Source organism: Sycon ciliatum, chromosome 2, assembly GCF_964019385.1.
Source record: "Sycon ciliatum chromosome 2, ocSycCili1.1, whole genome shotgun sequence".
Classification (NCBI taxonomy): Eukaryota; Metazoa; Porifera; class Calcarea; order Leucosolenida; family Sycettidae; genus Sycon; species Sycon ciliatum.
Window position 1 is genome coordinate 4,666,871 of NC_088644.1, and position 20,708 is coordinate 4,687,578.

General features: G+C 49.2%; 1 protein-coding gene across 2 annotated transcripts; it reads right to left on the minus strand.

Moving 5' to 3' along the window:
• Positions 1-1,361: 1,361 nt before the first annotated feature.
• On the minus strand, positions 1,362-14,818 carry LOC135808345 (homeobox protein prospero-like). Of its 2 annotated transcripts, none has more exons than XM_065321518.1 (6): positions 14,196-14,818; positions 9,793-9,930; positions 8,661-8,870; positions 7,377-7,433; positions 7,164-7,232; positions 1,362-5,477 (listed from the first exon to the last, which is right to left on the minus strand). In XM_065321518.1, exons 1-6 carry the CDS (start codon positions 14,390-14,392, stop codon positions 3,161-3,163), a joined length of 2,988 nt encoding a protein of 995 aa, XP_065177590.1. In that variant the 5' UTR covers positions 14,393-14,818; the 3' UTR covers positions 1,362-3,160. The 2 variants fall into 2 exon arrangements, with proteins under 2 accessions (XP_065177590.1, XP_065177591.1); XM_065321519.1 differs by having other exon boundaries at positions 9,793-9,927; positions 14,196-14,817.
• Positions 14,819-20,708: the final 5,890 nt, after the last annotated feature.

Consider the following 20,708-nt stretch of genomic DNA (forward strand, 5'->3'; position numbering starts at 1 on the left):
ACGCGACTGGATTTCATTGAGTAACGCCGCGACTGGATTTCATTGAGTGACGACGTGACTGGATTTCATTGAGTGACGACGCGACTGGATTTCATTGAGTGACGACGCGACTGGATTTCATTGAGTAACGACGTGACTGGATTTCATTGAGTGACGACGCGACTGGATTTCATTGAGTAACGACGTGACTGGATTTCATTGAGTAACGACGCGACTGGATTTCATTGAGTGACGACGCGACTGGATTTCATTGAGTAACGACGCGACTGGATTTCATTGAGTGACGACGCGACTGGATTTCATTGAGTAACGACGCGACTGGATTTCATTGAGTGACGACGCGACTGGATTTCATTGAGTATTACGACGCGACTGGATTTCATTGAGTGACGACGCGACTGGATTTCATTGAGTAACGACGTGACTGGATTCACTGAGTGACGACGAGCAACTCTTGGTGTTTTGCAGTTGATGCAATGCTAGCTTGCTTCATGCGTGCTTTTCCAGCCGTCCCCGCGTTTACATCTGTCACCGGGCATGCTCTGATCCTTTGCAGACAAGTCCGATGATTTGCATGGACTTCGGAAAACACTTTACAGTGTGTTCGGGGTGATACTATTGCAGCTGGGTTTACTTGCAAGTACCGGTACATGCGAACTTTGAATGACGTTGCGTGATTTGGAAATCTGTACGGTTTGGGGAAAATATTTTTTTCCGAAAGTAGTGAACAGCCTCTTTTACAGGCGAAAGCATTGCAACTGGGGGGGGGGGGGGAGATAGTGATTGTTTACGGGGGAGTCCTGTAAACAACCGTTTACACGACGTGGTGTGGGTTGCATGACCCATGCCGATCAGGGAGATCACAAACATCAAGCGTATATGTACATTGCGTGTTTGTAGTGTGTACACGCACGCACACACACACAGAGTGTGTGATCGTGCACTTTCTTGGCAGGAAGTACATGCAATTGTAGTACCTGGTATACGTTTTAGTTCTCCGTGGTTGATCAACCTGCATCCAGCACAGTGTAAACGCCCCGGTCAATCTATGTACGTGTACAATCTAGCACTCACATGGGAGGTGCACACCACTGCACATCCAGGGGAGTGATCAACTCGTGATGTTGGAGAGTGGGAAAGTAGTCACTGGGACATAGTGAAAAGCACGCTTGTCATTCTGTTCAAAAGTTCGATGAATACCCACTGGAGAGTTGTATGGACTATCCAACCCCCTCATATCCACAGCAGACACTATACAACCCCCTGATATCCGAAGCAGACACTATACAACCCCCTGATATCCAAAGCAGACACTATACAATCCCCTGATATCCAAAGCAGACACATGGCACCAAACCGGGGTTATTCAATGTAATGCATTACATTGACGTATGAGTGTATGTCACAAGTAAGATTTATACAAGGCTTCCTAAAAGGTAATAAGCAGAAACAAAGCTTAAACTGTTGTTGCATTGGAACCAGACATCTAGTGAAAGGAAGAAGAAGAGGGAGAGCGAGAGAGAGCGAGAGAGAGAGAGAGAGAGAGAGAGAGAGAGAGAGAGAGAGAGAGAGAGAGAGAGAGAGAGAGAGAGAGAGAGAGAGAGAGAGAGAGAGAGAGAGAGAGAGACAAAGCAACAACTTGGTGCATGTGTGAAGTGCAAATATGTCTACTTTTCTTCGGCCAAAAGACACTGAGTGCACCAGGATAAACGTGTGCAGCAGTAAGCATGTTGATTTCAACGTGCTGGACACTAGCCAGGGACGCGTTGTCTTCACTGCTGGCCGTGCTCATTACAATGTAGCTCGGTCATCATGATTATGTGCAGCGCCCTGGTCAATTACTACAACCAGGAGCTAACTCCGGCTCCGTCGACTAAAGGCATGTCGCTAGGGCTAGAGTAACAGACGAATAATGCCCAGCACTAAAAGAAAAATAAGCAGCAGCAGCAGCAGCAGTAACGCTAGCGACAGGAACTGTGAAACGATGCAAATGAATAAGTAGACAAGAAACTAGAGGACTTGGTCAAGGTAGCACCAGACTGGGTTGAACAAGTGAGCTAGATCTAAAGCCACAACTAGTCCAAGTGCAGGCAGCGCTGGATAAGGAACAATTAGTTAGAAAGAAAGCAAAATTTAAGATCTCTGGAGACGAGTTTGACATTATTAGGCCAGTAGAGCTCACCGTACTCAGTCAGTGGAGACCCTCCAGCGTTATTGGTAAGATGGGGATATGCTGCTAAAATGGGGAATAGAAGAGAGTACTGAGCATGCTCACATAGTACTGGGTAGTAGTCACCGAGTGCCTAAAACTATAAAAGAAGGTTTGGGTCAAATTGGGTGGGTATAAAAACAAAGCCGCCATTGGGCCGCAAGTGTGCTCTTTTCAAATTAGCAAGATACACGAGCAGCAGGCTGTGTATCGGCATGGCGTCGCTCGGCATGCACACAGGCATGCACGTGCGAGTGCAGGTGCCTGTGCGGGGGATTCGTCATCACGCAGCGCTGCTGCCTTACTAGCACGTGGTAAGGTGTGAAGCGATGTACAGGCGACGGGAGCATGCGTGGAGAGATTCACACGCTTACGCACGTCATTCAGAGTCTCACATATGTGAATCACTCACGTACGTGATCCAGAGTCCCGCATACGCATATGTGATCCAGAGTCTCTCATACGCATATGTCATCCAGAGTATCGCATACGCATATGTGATCCAGAGTATCGCATACGCATATGTGATCCAGAGTATCGCATATGTGATCCACATACTCACATACATAGTCCAGAGTGCGGCATACGCCCATGGCAAGTAGGACATCACCAGGACATCACCAGCTGCACTGCATGGTGGGGTTGTGGTATAGATCATAAGCGAAGCTCGGTGAAGTGCACATCCAAATTGGAACATGGCACAAGCAGAGTCTGACCAAAGAACACGTCCAGAGATCACGTGCAGCTGTATCGCTATGGCGCAACACTGGTTCCTCTCTCACAACTGTACTTATCTCTCTCTCTCCATGATCAAGAGTGCTGATGCATTGCGGTGCACGTGGAAGCAATGGCTGGTGAGGGCTGTAACAAATAACAGTGCTTGACATACTATAGCGAACTGTTAGAACTGTTAGCCATGTTACCTCAACCATATACTCTTCACTTCACCGGCTATTTTTTCTGACGGGAGAATAAACGAGAGGAATTATTCGACTTGGCCGATGCCTGCATTGGCTCATCAAACACGGATGGACTTGACACAGATGGCATGACTTTGCCAGCACCACTGCCGAATGGCGTAACAGAATTAAGAGATATACTAGGAGCTACACCGTTGGCAGACAATGTCATCATGCCTGGGCCACCACCCCACATACCTCCACTAGTGCTGTTTGGACGGTTCTTATTGGCACTAGTCACTGCGGTGTCTTCATCTGATTCACCCTCCGATCCCCATCCATCCCACTCTGGCTTACCTCCACCATTAGCTGCTGCCCCTGATCTAGTGGATACTGCCATGGAGAAGCTGGCACCGGTAGTAGCAGCTGAAGAAGGGTCATTGGTGCCAGTGCCGAAAACATCATCAACGGCATTCTCGCAAGAGATGGCACCCCAGCCATCTGCACCTCCAGCACACAGGATATCATCATCATCTGACTCAAACTCTTCCTGGACTTGTATCTGCTTCTTCTTGTTCTTCAGAATGTTTTTCTTGGTAGTGCTTGATGCAGTCGCAGAAACTGAACTGGATTTTGAGTTTGATCCAATAGCATTCTGGACATGTACAGCAGACGATTTCGAGGGGGGTTGATGCTGCTGTTGTTGTTCTTTCTGCTGCTGTTGTTGCTTCTGTTGTTCTTTCTGTTCTTTCTGCTGCTGTTGATGTTTCTGTTCTTTCTCCAGCTGCTGTTGTTTCTGAAGCTGCTGCTGCTGCTGCTGTTGTTGTTTCTGCTGCTGCTGTTGTTTAAGCTGCTGCGCCTTTTCTTGCTGCAGCAGCTGTTGCTGCTGCTGCTCTTGTCCCTCACTCTGCTGTTGCTGCAGTCCTCGTTGCTGGTGTCGGCTGTTTGATAGAGTCTTCCTGACTTTGTTGTTGGTCTGCACATTGCCAGGTTTTTCAACATTGGAACCGGTGGTGGCTGCAGGCTCGCTATAACTAGATTTCTTTGTGACCGGAGTATGTGCTGTGGCGGTGCTCTTGCTGTTCTCGCCAGACGATGCGGTGGACGGTCTTGGGGATGTTTGGGATGAATGTAGGCCACCATTACTCGACACCATTGTCCAGCTCACGGCTTCCGAACTGCCTGCCTGGCTGCAGTCAGGCAGGAAGTCATCGTCATCACGCGGTGGCCTACTTGCGGCGGTATTGCACTCATTATCACTGTCATCGCCCCAACCGTCCCAATCAGCTGGGGCCGCCGGTTTCTTGTGCGGCTGGTGTCGCTGCTGTACAACATGCCCATCATCATCAACACCACCATTGTCATCGCCTTCTGCAGACGCCATGCTGACCGAATCTCCCCAGGCACACTCTACAACACCGCCCTTAGTCTTGGAGGGAAGCGGGAAGTCATCGTCAGACACAACATCCTCATTCATGGACAACGCATTCTGCTGGGTCTTTACCTTTGGCTTTGAATGCCCAATGGCCACCACCTGTCCCCGGGAAGAGCTGCCAGCATCAGCTTTGGTCTTCTTTGCTGTGGACACCGAGTCCGATGCAGATGACTTTGTGGCCTTTGCAGTGCTGGTCGATTCGGCACAATCTACAGACTCGCTCAGAACAGAACAGCCGCGATTCTGATTGGGAGACCGGTAGCTGTAAACACTGCTCCTTGAATGCACGGGTGATGAGTCGACATAGTCAAGAGAAGCACCACGGCTATTCCTGAACGCAGCAGCAGCAGATCCCGGGTTCTTCGTCGGTCTACTCAAATCGCCCAAGAGATCATCACAAGATTGGGTTTGGCGCAGGACAAACTTCTTCGGCAAGACTTGAACTCCGAATGCCTGTGGCCGCCTTTTATTGTCCTCTTCACTGGCTCTGCGACCTGACCCGATGTTCATGCTTTTTGTTAATGTGCTGAGTCGATCACTTGCCGCGTCATCGCTGCCTGGGATGCCAGTTGCAACCGAACTCCTGCCAGCACTAATGCTATCCTCGTCAGTTACACTGCTTCCCCAGCCGCCCCAGTCATCCACTGCCAACTGCCCTGCAACCTTCTGCGGTCGAGTAGCATCCCCGTAGCTCCTTGACCTCACTGCTGGCGCCTGCGCTGCTAGACAGTGCATGCCGCCAGTGGCACTCACACTTGATAGGGAATCCCCCCAGCCATGATCGCCAGTCTCCGTATCACTGTGCAGTCTGGGATCATCCACTACCAGCCCATCCTCGTCGCATATCAGGGCGATTGATGCACTCCGCGATAAAGTTGCTGGACGACAACCAGCATCGTCATCGCTGCGTGCCGGCTTTTTTCGGCTGGTCCGGCTGTACACATAGACAAGAAAACATGATTGGCACACATGCCACGTTAATTAGTAGGCCATTCAGACACGACATGCAAACACACGCAGGCGTGTGACCAACAAGTCACTTGTTAAACCGTGACCCAGTTCACACAGTGCTGGGTAAACTTTGCACACGTCAATGTATCCAAAATGTTCTCCTGAAAATGCCGGAAATTATTCATTTTTGATTTCCCCCTTTCGAAATATACAGTAAGATCGGGCGCCGTAGACCACTGAGACAGGAAATGGCCCAGATTTAGGAACGATTCAGTCTAGATTTACAGACTTAAAGGGGAGGTTAATGCTAAAATCAAAATTTCACCATTTGTAGTCTTCGGGGTGCTGAGTCGAATGGTCGTGGTCCGGGGAAGCTGAGACGCTCCCTTCCTACTTTGATCCCAATCAAACTCGCGCACTTCCACCGAAACTGGGTGACTGCGCCCTACTAGATGGGGATTTGTATGCAAAATGTCACTAAAAGCGCCATTTCGTTCTTATAAAAGCACGGATGACCGCGATTGGCCCATATGTTGTAGTCTTTTGGACGCTGAGTCGACTGGTTTTGGTCCGAAAAGGCTGCGATGCAGCGTTCCTTCTTTATTCCCAATCGAACATGGTTGAACAAGCGGTCACGTGCTCCTGGGTGCCCAAATCACCTGGTCACCGCGCCAGCAGGCGACAACTTTCACACCAAGGTTCAACTCGAGTGATAGGACTGCACCCAAAAAAGGTCAAACACGCTAGTAGGTTGTACCCTGCAGGCACGGTGACCAGGTGACTGGTGTACGCAGGAGCACGTGACCGCTTGTTCAACCATGTTCGATTGGGAATAAGGGCCGAACGCTGCATCGCAGCCTTCTCGGACCAAAACCAGTCGACTCAGCGTCCAAAAGACTACAACATATGGGCCAATCGCGGTCATCCGTGCTTTTATAAGAACGAAATGGCGCTTTTAGTGACATTTTGCATACAAATCCCCATCTAGTAGGGCGCAGTCACCCAGTTTCGGTGGAAGTGCGCGAGTTCGATTGGGATTAAAGTAGGAAGGGAGCGTCTCAGCTTTCTCGGACCAAGACCATTCGACTCAGCACCCCGAAGACTACAACTGGTGAAATTTTGATTTTAGCCTTAACTTCCCCTTTAACCTTTTCCCGTCACTACAGTTGAACATCGATTATCCGACCGCCTCTGGGCAGACAACTGTCAGGCGGTGTTCAGATAAGGCAAATGTTCTGGATAAGAAAAAACTGTCACTCACACACTTTCAGTGGTTATTACTAGCCGCACGACCTTTTTACTTTTCAAAATTTTCGTGTTTTTTTAATGGCTCACTACATGCACAGTGCGTACTCTACAGCACGTGCGCCCAAAAAAACTGTTACGGATAATCGATGTGCGGATAATCGATGTTCAACTGTACCAGAAGACGCAATGTACCATTTTCTACATGTTTTCAATGTGCTGTGATCGCATCGTAAGATGCTCTCCATGAATAAGGACAAAAGGACTAACATTTCAACACTTTGGAACAATGCCAGGTTGCGCCCTGAGCTCCTGTGTTCTTCAGCACCCGATCTCACGCCGAGACAGACAGAGAGACAGATAGAGAGATGTGGCTGTCATGATACTGGAGAGTAACAAGTGTGGATGTCTTCAAAGTTCTTACTCTGCTTTTCGCTTCATCATGGATTTGATCTTGCCAGTACTCTTGGATGTGGCCACATTGCCTTTGAAGCTGTAGAAAGGAACGATGACAGCAACAACAACAACAACCGTGAAGATGTGTGCCTCTCTCCCCCCCCCCCCCCCCCACACACACACCTCTCATTCATACACGCACAGCCACATGCACACGTAGGTGACAATGCAGCAAGCTTACAGTCGTTTGGATGGATTTGTAGACAAGCGTCTTCCCCACGCAGTGAAGCTGAAGGTCCTGCATCAGACAGCACAGATCAGTGGATGGAAACTAGTTTGAGAAGCAACTTTTGTCGAATAGCTTACAGGGATGAATTTATCCAGTATCGCATCGCAGTTTGCGATGCAAAATCAACTTACTGCTACTCAAAAGTCACCGTGACTCGCAGAAAACTGCGATACATACAGACTATCCATGCCTAGCCTGTGCTGTCAAGTAACATGCATACAGTGCAGTGTATGTGGTGCAGGCACTCTCAATCTGCGTGCACATGTATGATTCAGTCGGTTTTTTTGCAAATGGGCTTTCAGGCATCACTCTCAAGAAGGACAATGTGGTAAACACCCAACCTTCAAAGAAAAATGCTAATCAAAATCAAAGACTGCTGCACAATTGTGATTTTGTATAGCAGAAACTGCAATGCAAAAATATGACAATAAATTCATCCCTGGCTTAGGGCATGTTCGATTGGTAAGGATCGGGATCAGGATCCAGATCTCAGATCCATCGGATCCTTCAGATTCAACTGAACACTTTATTTTGGACCTTGACTGTTGCCATGTTGACAATGGCGCTCACAAATCACCAAAAAGGGTGAACGTCGTACTAATCGCCTCCGTCGTACAAAAAGTCAACAAGCTCAAGCTCCATCCACGTGTGCGTATCACAATGTTTACAAAAATGATCTTTACCCGCCATATACGCACAATGGTCACATTTGGATCCGGTCAACCCTGCTCCCCGAGGTGGGTTGACCGGATCCAAATCCGAAGGATCGGGATCCAGATTCGACCAATCGAAAGGGTGCGAATCCAGTGGATCCGGTGGATCGGGATCCCGATCCTACCAAACGAACATGCCCTTAGATTACGCACCAAGTAGCTTCCTGCGGAAACAACTGCTTAGATAATAAGTACAGAGGTATTCTAACGTTGGTGTAGACTTATCCCGTTACTGATAGACATGAATTGTTCCCGAGAGACAGCTTTGGGTGGTGGTGCATGAGATGGCGCAAGCAAAACGAATTGGATACAGTGGAGTCTTCACGCCCTTAGAAAAAAATCATGCATGGCACAAACAATGTGCTACACCATTCAACCATTATAACCGGTCTTGACTGCTGAAGTAATAGCGCATGTGTCATGCTTGGAAATGCATGCATGATACTTTTACTATGCCTTTAGCCTGCCTGTAGAGCGCAGACTCTGGCCACATTTTTTGCATGTAGTGTGACTTTCGGCTTACTTTCCGGCCGGCTTGCCTCCGTCAGCAGAGTCAGCGCTGAGAGAGGTGTGCGCCATTTTGACTTTGCGCCGCGACGCTGTTGCTGCTGCTGGCCGTTGTCGATGACCGCTGCCAGCACCGCCGTCATCGCTGGTGTCCGCACTGCCCTTTCTGTAGCCACCTCGGTCCGCGCTGCTGTTGCTGCTGCTGGCGTTCACGCCCTTGCTCGGTCTGCACAACACAATAGAAAACACACACCCCCTTGCTCGGTCTGCACAACACAATAGAAACACACACACACCCACCCCCTTGCTCGGTCTGCACAACACAATAGCACAACACACACCCCTTTGCTCGGTCTGCACAACACAATAGAAAACACACACATGCCACGCTTGGGAGCAGGCTCCTGCGATACTAGTGCCTCGCAAGCCGTAGGTAAGGTCTGGAAAGAGGAACACGTACCGGTACATATTGGCTTCTACATTCTTGCTCATAGCTACAGGGAAACCTATCTAAGACGACCGCTCAAGGGACATTCAAAATGTGGTCTCTGTAACCAGGTGGTCGCCTTATCCAGGGTCATTTGACTGGAAATAGCATCCGTTGGTCCTGTTTGCAGCAGTCTTCTAGGACAGGTGGTTGCCTTATCCGAGTGGTCACTGCCTCGACAGGTTTTCCTGTAGATGTACAGCAGTGTGCAATGAGATCAGATCTGACCAATCAGCAATGCATGTCCGATTGGTCGGTTCTGGGGCTCAACGCATTCGCATTTACTCCAACAAATCCATATCCAGTAAATTTTCAAGGATAAGGAGCAATATTGTGGAAATCACTGCTTTGACTTTCTCTTCTTGAAACTCTCAGAATCAGTAAAAAAATCACATGTTCGAACCTGGACAGTGTGACCTGGACTTTGATTGATCCATGGGATCTATCCAATCGATCTGGATCTGGATTCTACCACAAGAACATAAGCCTTAGTGTTCACAGGCTTGGAGCTACACAACTGGTGCTAGCTGACTCTCACGACCGGATTTCATTGAGCAGCGCTGCATATGTAGCAGAGCAGCATGCAACCAACGAGTGCGGTTCTCCCAGTTACTGCCTCAACGCAAGCCGTTCGGAGTTGGTACGCTGAAACGGGACTTACCCAGCACAAGCATCTTCGCTGTCCTCGAGCATGGTACCACCACCACCACCAACACCGCCACTGCTGCCACGCCGGAAGCTGTGTCTCAGCCTCCACACAAACGCCTTTTTGCTGATGTGCTGCTTGCTGTCGGATCTGCTGAACAAGAGGACAGAATCATGGTGTAAATCGTATAGCAGGTATTCAATCTAAGTACAGAGTTTCTTTCATGTACCATCTTTTACCGGTTATAAGTCGCCCTTTATGACCTAAAACTGAAATATACAAGGGGTACAGTATGGGAATGAAAATATAAAAGCGCTTATCAGCAGTCACAAAGTAACAGTTGAGATACGATTCAAACAGGGTGACCGACTGACAGCTGGGGTTTAAAGGGGAAGTCAAGCCTAAAATCAAATTTTCACCAGTTGTAGTCTTCGGGGTGCTGAGTCGAATGGTCTTGGTCCGAGGAAGCTGAGACGCTCCCTTCCTCCTATATTCCCAATCGAACTCGCGCACTTCCTCTGAAACTGGGTGATTGTCATCCTAATAAAGTTATTATTATTATTATTATTGCGCCCTACTAGGTGGGGATTTGTATGCAAAATGTCACTAGAAGCATCATTTCGTTCTTATAAAAGCACGGATGACCGCGATTGGCCCATATGTTGTACTCTTTTGGACGCTGAGTCGACTGGTTTTGGTCCGAAAAGGCTGCGATGCAGCGTTCCTCCTTTATTCCCAATCGAACATGGTTGAACAAAGGTTCACGTGCTCCTGCGTACACCAGTCACCTGGTCACCATGCCTGCAGGGTACAACTTACAGCGTGTTTGACCTTTTTTGGGTACAGTCCTATCACTCGAGTTGAACTCGAGTTGAACCTTGGTGTGAAAGTTGTCGCCTGCTGGCGCGGTGACCAGGTGACTTGGGCACGCAGGAGCACGTGACCACTTGTTCAACCATGTTCGATTTGGAATAAAGGAGGAACGCTGCATCGCAGCATTTTCGGACCAAAACCAGTCAACATTATGGGCCAATCGCGGCCCTCCGGGCTTTTATAAGAACGAAATGGCACTTTTAGTGACATTTTGCATACCGTATTTCCGCGCATATAAAGCCATGGCGTTATATCCGAATATAAGGCCACCCTCACTTATAAAGCCATGGCGTTATAAGTGAACAAAATTCAATGTGGAGGAAGTTGCATCTGGCGTTAAAGGTGAGTTCAATTCTTTCAGTGAACCTACAGTAGCGGTGATTCTCTCTGCATGTACCCATCCCCACCGTAACATGCCATACCGCCACCGCACCTTCACACAAGTTTGTATGCCACCTTGTACACAATAGGTTCACAATTTGAAATTTTCAGGGAAAATTGAAAGTACATGGGTGCTCGACATGAACGTGCAACGGCACCGTACGAGTACTCGAAGTTCATACTCTGCCCATTTTTTGCATGTACGCGTCTCTCACTTATAGCGCCATGGCGTTAAAACTGAGGCTATTTTCTCCAAAAATTTGGTCCAGAACAGCGATGTTTCACCTATAACGCCATGGCTTTATATGCGCGGAAATACGGTACAAATCCCCATCTAACAGGGTGCAGTCACCCAGTTTCGGTGGAAGTGCGCGAGTTCCATTGGGAATACAGTGGGCATGATAACGTCCGGACATCGGACATTTTCCGGACGTTTTCGGAGGAAATCCGACCGAAAACACTGGGTCCGGACACTTTGACCGGGTGCTTTTGAAAAAATCAAACTACTTCAAAAGTACAGTGATTTGTGTGCATGCTCGCGATGTGTGCTTGCTCGCGATGTGTGCTTGCTCGCGATGTGTGCTTGCTCGCGATGTGTGCTTGTTTTCAAGTGCGCGGCGCGTACCTGTAGTACATTGTACTACTAACTAGTACGCCCGTAGTACGGTGAGTCCGTGACCAGGGTTACCAGGGTTACCAGGGTTAGGGTTGGCTTGGGCCGGCGTGGGTGTCATGCACCAAGCCGGATATCAGGCCACGCATGCAGGCTGGTTGAAGAGCACTTGCACTTGTCGGTTGGTGTCGAGCACACGTAGATCTGTAAGTGTACTGAGACTACAGTACTTTTGCGAGTGGTGAACGAGAGAGCCGTTGTCAAAATGTGTGGAAAGAGGAAGGGTGACAGTGAGAGCTCTGCTCCGGCGAAGAAAGTAGCATGCGCAGTGAAAACGTCTACGTGTGACAAGTGGGTTTCCGATAGTGACAAGGAACTGAGTACCTCCGTTTGGCTGAGGTATGAGCGACCGAAAGACGACTGGCAATTGGTGGAAAATCTGAAATGCGCGGTGTGCATCAAATTCGAGGAGCAAGTGAAAAGCAGCAAGATATATCCGGACATGTCCAGCCAAAAATGGAAATGAAAGGACATGCCGTCCGAGCACTTCGAATTTCTGATCATATGCCCTGGAATAAAGGAAGAAGGGAGCGTCTAAGCTTCCTCGGACCAAGACCATTCGACTCAGCACCCCGAAGACTACAACTGGTGAAAATTTGATTTTAGGCTTGACTTCCCCTTTAATCACCATTTTTAACAGGGAAACCGAGACCCCAAGTATGGGGTCGACTTATAACCGAGGTCGAAGTATATCCGTGCTGACCATACAATGTCAGTCCTGTGTGCGGAGTATTTGTGGTTTAAAGAATATATAAATAAGAGGATGCAACTTGATAATTCTGTTGCCCAGGGCAGAAATTTTCTTTGCGACATCAATGAGGTCATCCATGAGGTCAGAAAAACCCATGTACTTTCGCTCTGCATGGAGTTGAATAAACGGCCTAAGCGATCACATGCAGACTTTGGGGCTACATAGCGCAGGTCACAATAGAGAGTTTCTGCAAAACGAAAATGTGTACGAACTTTCGCTCTACGTCACGGAGTGAGAAACTTCGCACGAACTTTCGCAACTTTGGACGCGAAACTTGCAGGGAACGCAAAATGAACTTTCGCAGGAAGTTTCGTGAGATCGGGTCATGGTGTACGTGCACTTGGCGCGTGCAAACTGCGAAATATGCAGAACACAAAGTTTGTGCGAAAATCCGTACACACTTTCGCAAGGCCTGTCGCGAAACTTCGTTCGAATTTTCGTTGTCCAGAACCTCTCTAGTATTTCAATGAAACTTTCTGTGTGTTGTCTTTAGCGGTGCGTCTCCATCCAAACATGCGGTCTTCTGGGACGAACTCCAAATTTTAGAACACAGTCTGTATCGGCTATAGAGTGACCGGCTGTGAGCCGTGGGGATATATCAGCTAAGGCTGCGGCGTTTGTTTTGTCTACTTGGTAGAGTAGCACGGGTAGAACGGATCTTTTTTTGAAAAGCCAGTACTGATTGAAGTTCACGAACACAGATCCAGCCACCTTGGTAGATCATTGATGCAACGGCCTGATCATACTCACATCACCCATCTTTGCAACATTTACAGTACGATGCGCGATACGTTGAGGAAAAGCACCTCTCATGCATGAAACATCGTACCTCTACCAACTTCGATCAGCCTTAAATCTGGTAGAACCGATAAAGGAAGGTAGAATCTACGGTTTAAAAAGGAAGACATGTGAGCGAGTAGTCGGGTAGAAATCACATGTTTCCCCAACCGTTCGGCTCTCCGTTGCAGGCTAGTATAGCATGTTCTTAGTTTAGAGACTCGCACATCTTTGTTCATATTCTGTGCTTGTACATTCACACGGTACAGGAACCTACACACACACACACACACACACACACACACACACACACACACACACACACACACACACACACACACACACGCACACACACACACTGGTGTTCCCGAGTCTTTGCTTCCCGCCCGGCACGCTTCTAAACAGTGGTGGCTTTCTGGTCCGTACGTTGTTCTTCGGCGTCCACTGTTACTGTAGTGATGTTAAGCGATACACGCGTCCTATCATTCCTTTTTGTGTTTGCATGGTCTGGCTCTGGAGTGGCTATGGACTATACATGGTTGGGGCAGCATGTGCATTGTGCACCTGCAGGGCTTCTCATACACCAGTATGGGCATGCGTTAAACCTCCACACCATGTACCCAGCCTAGCCTGGTGTATTGCATGTGAAGTTAGGAATTGTCACCACGAGTCATGGCACAGCTCACTTCGAGCAATTATGCTGCATCCTGCTTTGGAGTCGACTCAGCCATTTCACAAAAGTCAATGAAGGCTTTTGAAAATACTGGAACACAGCGCAACAACGCGAAGAAGTCCAGTCATGTACATTGTACAATCCTGCATCTACGCTGAAAGTGCGATGAACGTGCATACAGTGTTTGATCGGTGCAAGCTTCTGTGGGTATGCCGAAGCGTATTTCGAAAATGGAGAGGGGATTGTCAACATACGAGATACAGACGACAGATTCACAAAGCAACCTTTACCTCTTAGGAGCTTGAACCAGGATAGAGTGTAAGCTGTTGGAACGGATGGAGGAGGTTCGTTTGTGGTGGCCGTGGCTGCCCGGATTACTGGACTGGAAGCTGGAACCACCACTTGAGTATACACTGGCTGATTTCGACCGTCGAACGGATACTGTACCAGTGCCGATAGAGCTGATAGAGTTTCCCTCATTTACCATCCTTCCGCGGCACTCACTGGCAACTGCAACTGATTTTCCCGTAAGCACAGGATACTCACTACCCGTAGCCAGGAGTAGTACAAGATCCTATAGCGCAATCTCCGATTCTACTATACTCAGTAGTATTATTTATATGGAGGTGTCATATTCCCAATTTCGGGAATACAGGTAATCGTTTACACTCGACCACCATTTCTTCGAATCTTGATCTCGATCCTCGGAAATCTCCCACTTGGTTGTCAACATGTGCACAGCGAACTCCGAGGCTGAGCAAAGTTAGGTACGACAAGAACTATGGAAGCTAGTTCCTCATGCTAGAGTCATACTACCACTGCATGGGGCAAGGCTAGCCAGAGCGCTGCACAACAACTACTTCATAACCAGAATCATTATGAACAGGGCTGCTGACTGTTGCTGTTGGACGAAAAAGGGCTGGTCTCCATCCACATCTACACTATTTTGCTGGCTCCGCGGATATCCGGCTGATCTTGCATGCAGTTTTGTGGGATCTGTGTTTGCTTGGACCGCGTACCGTGGCCGGCCACGGCCGGCCGTGGTGCCCCGATATGGCCATATATGGGCCGATCTTGATATTATTATTATTATCAGGGAGTCGTAAAAGCCCTGATTAGGCCAAACTAAAGAAGGTGTGTGGTTCGACTCACCCGACCGACCGTACAATTTCAGCCCGACCGTAACTTTTTTTCGGCGGGCTGTCGTGTGACTGACGTACGTGGACTGAACACGTCCACGTCTACGTGCTGTGCGGCGTGAGTCTGCGGACGCAGGCTAGGCGGCTCCTTTTGGACTTGACTTGTAGTTGTACTGCAGTGCAGTGCAGTGAGTGGTACGACTGCTGCCTTGTGCTGGTAGTAGAGTCCAGGGAGTCGGTATTTTACGACTCCCTGGTAGAGTCTACTCGATACGCGTATACAGTGTATTTACATGTACTAAAAAATATATTTAAAAAAAAAAATCCGCCCGCCCGCCCGTAAAAAAAATGTCCATGTTAGTCGAACCACACACCTTCTTTAGTTTGGCCTTATTATTATTATTACACAAGAGAGAGTTTGGAAGCTGTGTAGGGATCACGTCTGGATCATGGAAAGGATTTGTGATTGTGATGTTGTTATTTTCTTGTCTTTCTCTGTGATTTGTCATTTTATCTTTCTTTTTTCTTTTGTTCTTTTCTTTTTTGTTTTTTTTTCAACTTCCGCCCATGGCGTCCTTCTCTCAGCTCGTCATCTGTAACAGTCATAGTCATCACCATGACAACTGTTGTGAGAAGGTGCTCGCTGCCGGCGAGGTTGGTGATGTTCCGACGAGGCTATGCCTATGGGTAGGCTAGGCCTTCACCACGTCGGAACACCCCGTCTGCACGTTGGTGTCGTGGTCTGGGTGTTGATGGACGTTGATGTTGTTGTAGTTTGAAAAAAAAAATTATTTTATTTTTTTATTCTCACGATGGCCTGTGGCCAATATATAAGAGAAGTAGTTGTTGTTGTTGTCGTCGTCGTCGTCGTCGTCGTCGTCGTCGCCGTCGTCGTCGCCGTCGCCGTCGTCGTCGTCGTCGTCGTCGTCGCCGCCGCCGCCGCCGCCGCCGCCGTCGCCGCCGCCGCCGTCGTCGTCGTCGTCGTCGTCGTGGTTGTTGTTGTTTTTTGTTTTGTTTTTTTTTCTTTACAAAAAACCACACACCATCTGATGGCACGAAGCAGCAAGGCAGCGAAGAGACAATTGAATGGCAGGAGTGGGGGAGAGGCAGGGTCTCGGCTTCATTGCAACCCAAGCGCTCCACAAAAACAAAAGATTACAGAAAATACGCAGGGGGGGGGGTAGATAACTGGGGATTACGGGGGAAAGTATGCACAATAAAAAGTTATCAGAGAGTCAACGAAGTGAATGGAGGAGGGAACAGAGTTAGAGCTTTTTTCGTCTTTCTTCTTTGATCCATAGCCTGTCCGTTGCCCACTCCCAGCGGGTAAGGCGCAGGTGGGCGTTGACTTTTTCTTTGAACGTCTGCAGTCCTTTCCTTGTTGGCTGGTTCAGCAGAACGCACTGCGGGAGCTGGTTCCAGACCTCCACAACAGCATCAGGGAAGGACCGAAGGACATCATTCCGTGCTCTGGGCGGAAGAGTGGAAGTGAGCTGAAACTGGCGTGAGGGATGCTTTTGTGTGCGTCGGCTATGGCGTGATGTGTTGGTCGCTCGGGGTGGAAGAAGGGTGAGAAGCATGTCTGGGCCAGTTGAAAAGTGGAGCTTGTACAGAAAGCAGAGTGCTCCGACCATTCTGCGGATGTCCAAGCTGGGGAGGTAGGCTCCATCACCGATTAAGTGAAGGCCACGGCGTTGGATGGCAGTGAGGCGAGCCAGAGTGGTGGGTGCAGCGCTCATCCACACGAGCATGCCGTACTCCAAAACAGGGCGGACAAAGCCCTTGTAGATCACTCCACGGCACCTGGAGTCCAGCACTCGCGAGGCTTTCCGGAGGAAGCCGAGACGCTGCGAGCCTCGAATAGCCAATTGCCTGATATGAGCTGTGAAGGACAGGTGTTGGTCAAACAGCACACCCAGCAGCTTCAGCTGGTCGACTTCCGGAACAACTGTGCCCTGGAATACAATCGGTGGGACGACGACTGTGTTGCGATGGTGAGAAATCAGGAGAGACTGAGACTTTGTAGGTTCAAACCTAATGTGCCAGGCCAGTCCTCAGTCTGCCAGCGCACTTACAGCAAGCTGGAGTGTGGTAACATCTTCGGGTACGGCAGTATTGGTCGATATGCACTTGTACAACGTGGTGTCATCAGCATATGCAGCAAGCTGGGCCCCAGCAGGTAGATGATCCTCAGCATCATTCGTATAGAGAAGGAATAAAGTCGGGCCCAAGATGCTACCCTGGGGGACGCGTGACATGATTGGGGTAAGCAGAGGAGGACTGTCCGCTCACTACAGCCTGGAGCATGCGGTTGGTGAGGTAGCTTCTGAGCCAGGCGAGAAGATGTCCCTGGAGCCCATACCGCTGAGCTTTATACAGGACAACCGGGTGCGACACTTTGTCGAACGCCCCAGCAATATCCACTGCCAGGACGCGCACAAGTCCTCCACTGTTGGCAACTCGGCTCCATTCGTGTTGAAGAGCTAGGAGGAGGTCGGTTGCGCCAAGTCCAGAGCGGAAGCCAAATTGGCGAGCAGAGAGAATAGAGTTGCTGTCGAGAAAGTTTGTGATGCTCCGGTTGATTATGGTTTCCATACATTTGGAGATAATGGAGAGAAGGGATATTGGACGGTAATTTTTCACACAAGATCTTGAGCCCTTCTTGTGGACCGGGACAACGTTTGCCACCTTCCAGGCAGATGGCTGGTGGCCTTGTCGGAAGCAGAGAGAGAACAGATGAGCGAGCGGACGTGCAAGAGAATCTGCACACATCTTAAGCACCCGAGAGGGGACAGAGTCAGGGCCAGTTGCTTTTGACGGGTTGATGGCTTTAAGCACACGCCCCACAGTAGATTGGCGAAAGTGCACTGTTGTTATTCTGTGTAGAGAACGCTGTTTGACATCGGGAAAGGCGGTAGCAACATCACTGAAGTCAGTCTCTAGACTGCATTTTTCAGCAAAGTAGCTTCCAATAATCTCGGCTTTGTCGCGATTCTGTGTGTACTCCTGTCCATCAGAGTCAATAAGAACAGGCATAGTGCTGTCGCGACCACTTCCACCTGCACCCTTAACCACGGACCACCACTCCTTGTTCTGGATGTTTCCCGAGAGCAGTTTATTGCGTATTCTCTGGAGGTGATGTTCTTTGGCTCTAGAAAGGCAAGTCGATGAGGTCACGCGGGCAAGGCAATATTGCTCCTGTAGTGCCGGGTTGGCCTGGCTGCGACGAAGTGATCACCATGCATGGCGTTTGGCAGCGACAGCAGCAGAGCACTCGGGGTCCACCAGACGGGATCAGTGGGCTTCGTCTTGAGAACTTTCGATGGGATGAATCTGGTCATACCTTTGATGATCCTCTGGGTTACAAGATTGCATGATGTATCAGGCTCATCAGTGATGATCTCAGTCCCGGTGTCACGGTAGAAGGCTCTCAGACGATCCCAGTCGGCATGCTGATATCGCCATACTGTACGCGCAGTTGGTCTGTCCCGGTGTGGTGTCAGCTCGAAGTCCGTGATCACTACAGCATGGTCCGACTGTCCCAGGGGTTGGTACAGTGTACTGATGATATTACCAGGTACGTCTGACATGACGAGGTCGAGGGTATTTCGCCCACGAGTAGCTTCGTGGATGTGTTGAGTGAGGCTGTGTTGGTAGCATAAATCTTCGGCTGTTTCTCCCGCCAGTGTGGTGCGCCGACTGCCGAGCCAATTTGTATTGTGTACATTAAAATCACCAGCTACAATGACGCGAGAGCAGGAGCGTCGTGCAGCATCGATCCCAGCATCGAGATGGGAGAACAGCCGTATGTCATTGTCTGCACAGGAGCCTGGGCGATATACAGCACATACACCAACCTTTGTGCCCTGTGGTCCAGTTATGCCAATCCAGAGCATTTCCTGGTCGGCACAGTCGATGTTGAGCTGTCTATATGGTAGGCCAGCCTTCACCCAAATTGCAACCCCACCACCATGTGCTGTTCTGTCGCGCCGTATAGCAGGGTGGTAGCCAGGTATGGATGTTTCCACTGGCGTGGCTTTCTCCGGAGTCAGTTTGATCTCTGTGACAATTGCTAGGTCAACATTATGGTGCATGAGGACGTGCTGGAGCTCGCCAATCTTGTTCAGTATGCCAAAGGCAAGGTGTAGGTCCTCTGGACTCAGTAGAGTCAAGTCGAGCGAGCTGCAACTCCCGGTGCCGAAAGGCGGGCTCACGCCCCGACATGGCTACTTCCCCTTGTCTAGCCCCCAAGACGAAAATGATAGTAGCCGACTGGCCGAAATTAAAAAAAAAAAAAAGGCATTTGTGAGCATTAGGCGGAGTGGTCGTGTCTCTGTCATTCAAATATTGTCGGCATACTTGGTCCCTTGGCCTGTTGCTCTGGCGAGTGCTGTGCTGTCTGAGAGGGTAGGGTGGCGTGGGAATCACTGTCGTCCTGCTCAGTGGTCGTGTTGTTGGAGGAGTCAGTGGCATACTTGTCAAAGTTCCACAAGCGGGAATACACTGGTTGGGGCCAGAATGCCCGGTTATTTACTAGCTCGACGCTGCTTTTACCGATCACAATCCTAGCAGAGACACGACCATCTTTAGGGAAGGTCTTTCAGGCAAAGACTTCCAGGTCCACATCCGCTCTTCTTGCCCTGTTTATAACAAACTGGGTCAGTTTAGTGTCAGAAGTGTCAGGCTTCAGGTTCCCCACGAAAAGGACACTCTTCTTTGCTGTCGGCTTTCGACTGGTTAGCACTTGCCAGCTGTCTAGATCTACCACTTCGTCGGTCATTTCGCTGAACTTTGAAAGCTTGCTAGTGGGGCTTGACCGGCTGCTACTAGGGTCCACGTTGTTGTTGTTGTTGTTGTTGTTGTTGTTGTTGTTGTTGTTGTTGTTGTTGTTGTTGTTGTTGTTGTTGTTGTTGTTGTTGTTGTTGTTGTTGTTGTTGTTGTTGTTGTTGTTGTTGTTGTTGTTGTTGTTGTTGTTGTTGTTGTTGTTGTTGTTGTTGTTGTTGTTGTTGTTGTTGTTGTTGTTGTTTTTTGTTTTGTTTTGTTTTTCTTTACAAAAAAACATACACTATCTGATGGCACGAAGCAGCAAGGCAGCGAAGAGACAATTGAATGGCAGGAGTGGGGGAGAGGCAGGGTCTCGGCTTCATTGCAACCCAAGTGCTCCACAAAAACAAAAGATTACAGAAAATACGCAGGGGGGGGGGGGTAGATAACTGGGGATTACGGGGGAAAGTATGCACAATAAAAAGTTATCAGAGAGTCAACGAAGTGAATGGAGGAGGGAACAGAGTTAGAGCTTTTTTCGTCTTTCTTCTTTGATCCATAGCCTGTCCGTTGCCCACTCCCAGCGGGTAAGGCGCAGGTGGGCGTTGACTTTTTCTTTGAACGTCTGCAGTCCTTTCCTTGTTGGCTGGTTCAGCAGAACGCACTGCGGGAGCTGGTTCCAGACCTCCACAACAGCGTCAGGAAAGGACCGAAGGACATCATTCCGTGCTCTGGGCGGAAGAGTGGAAGTGAGCTGAAACTGGTGTGAGGGATGCTTTTGTGTGCGTCGGCTATGGCGTGATGTGTTGGTCGCTCGGGGGTGGAAGAAGGGTGAGAAGCATGGCTGGGCCAGTTGAAAAGTGGAGCTTGTACAGAAAGCAGAGTGCTCCGACCATTCTG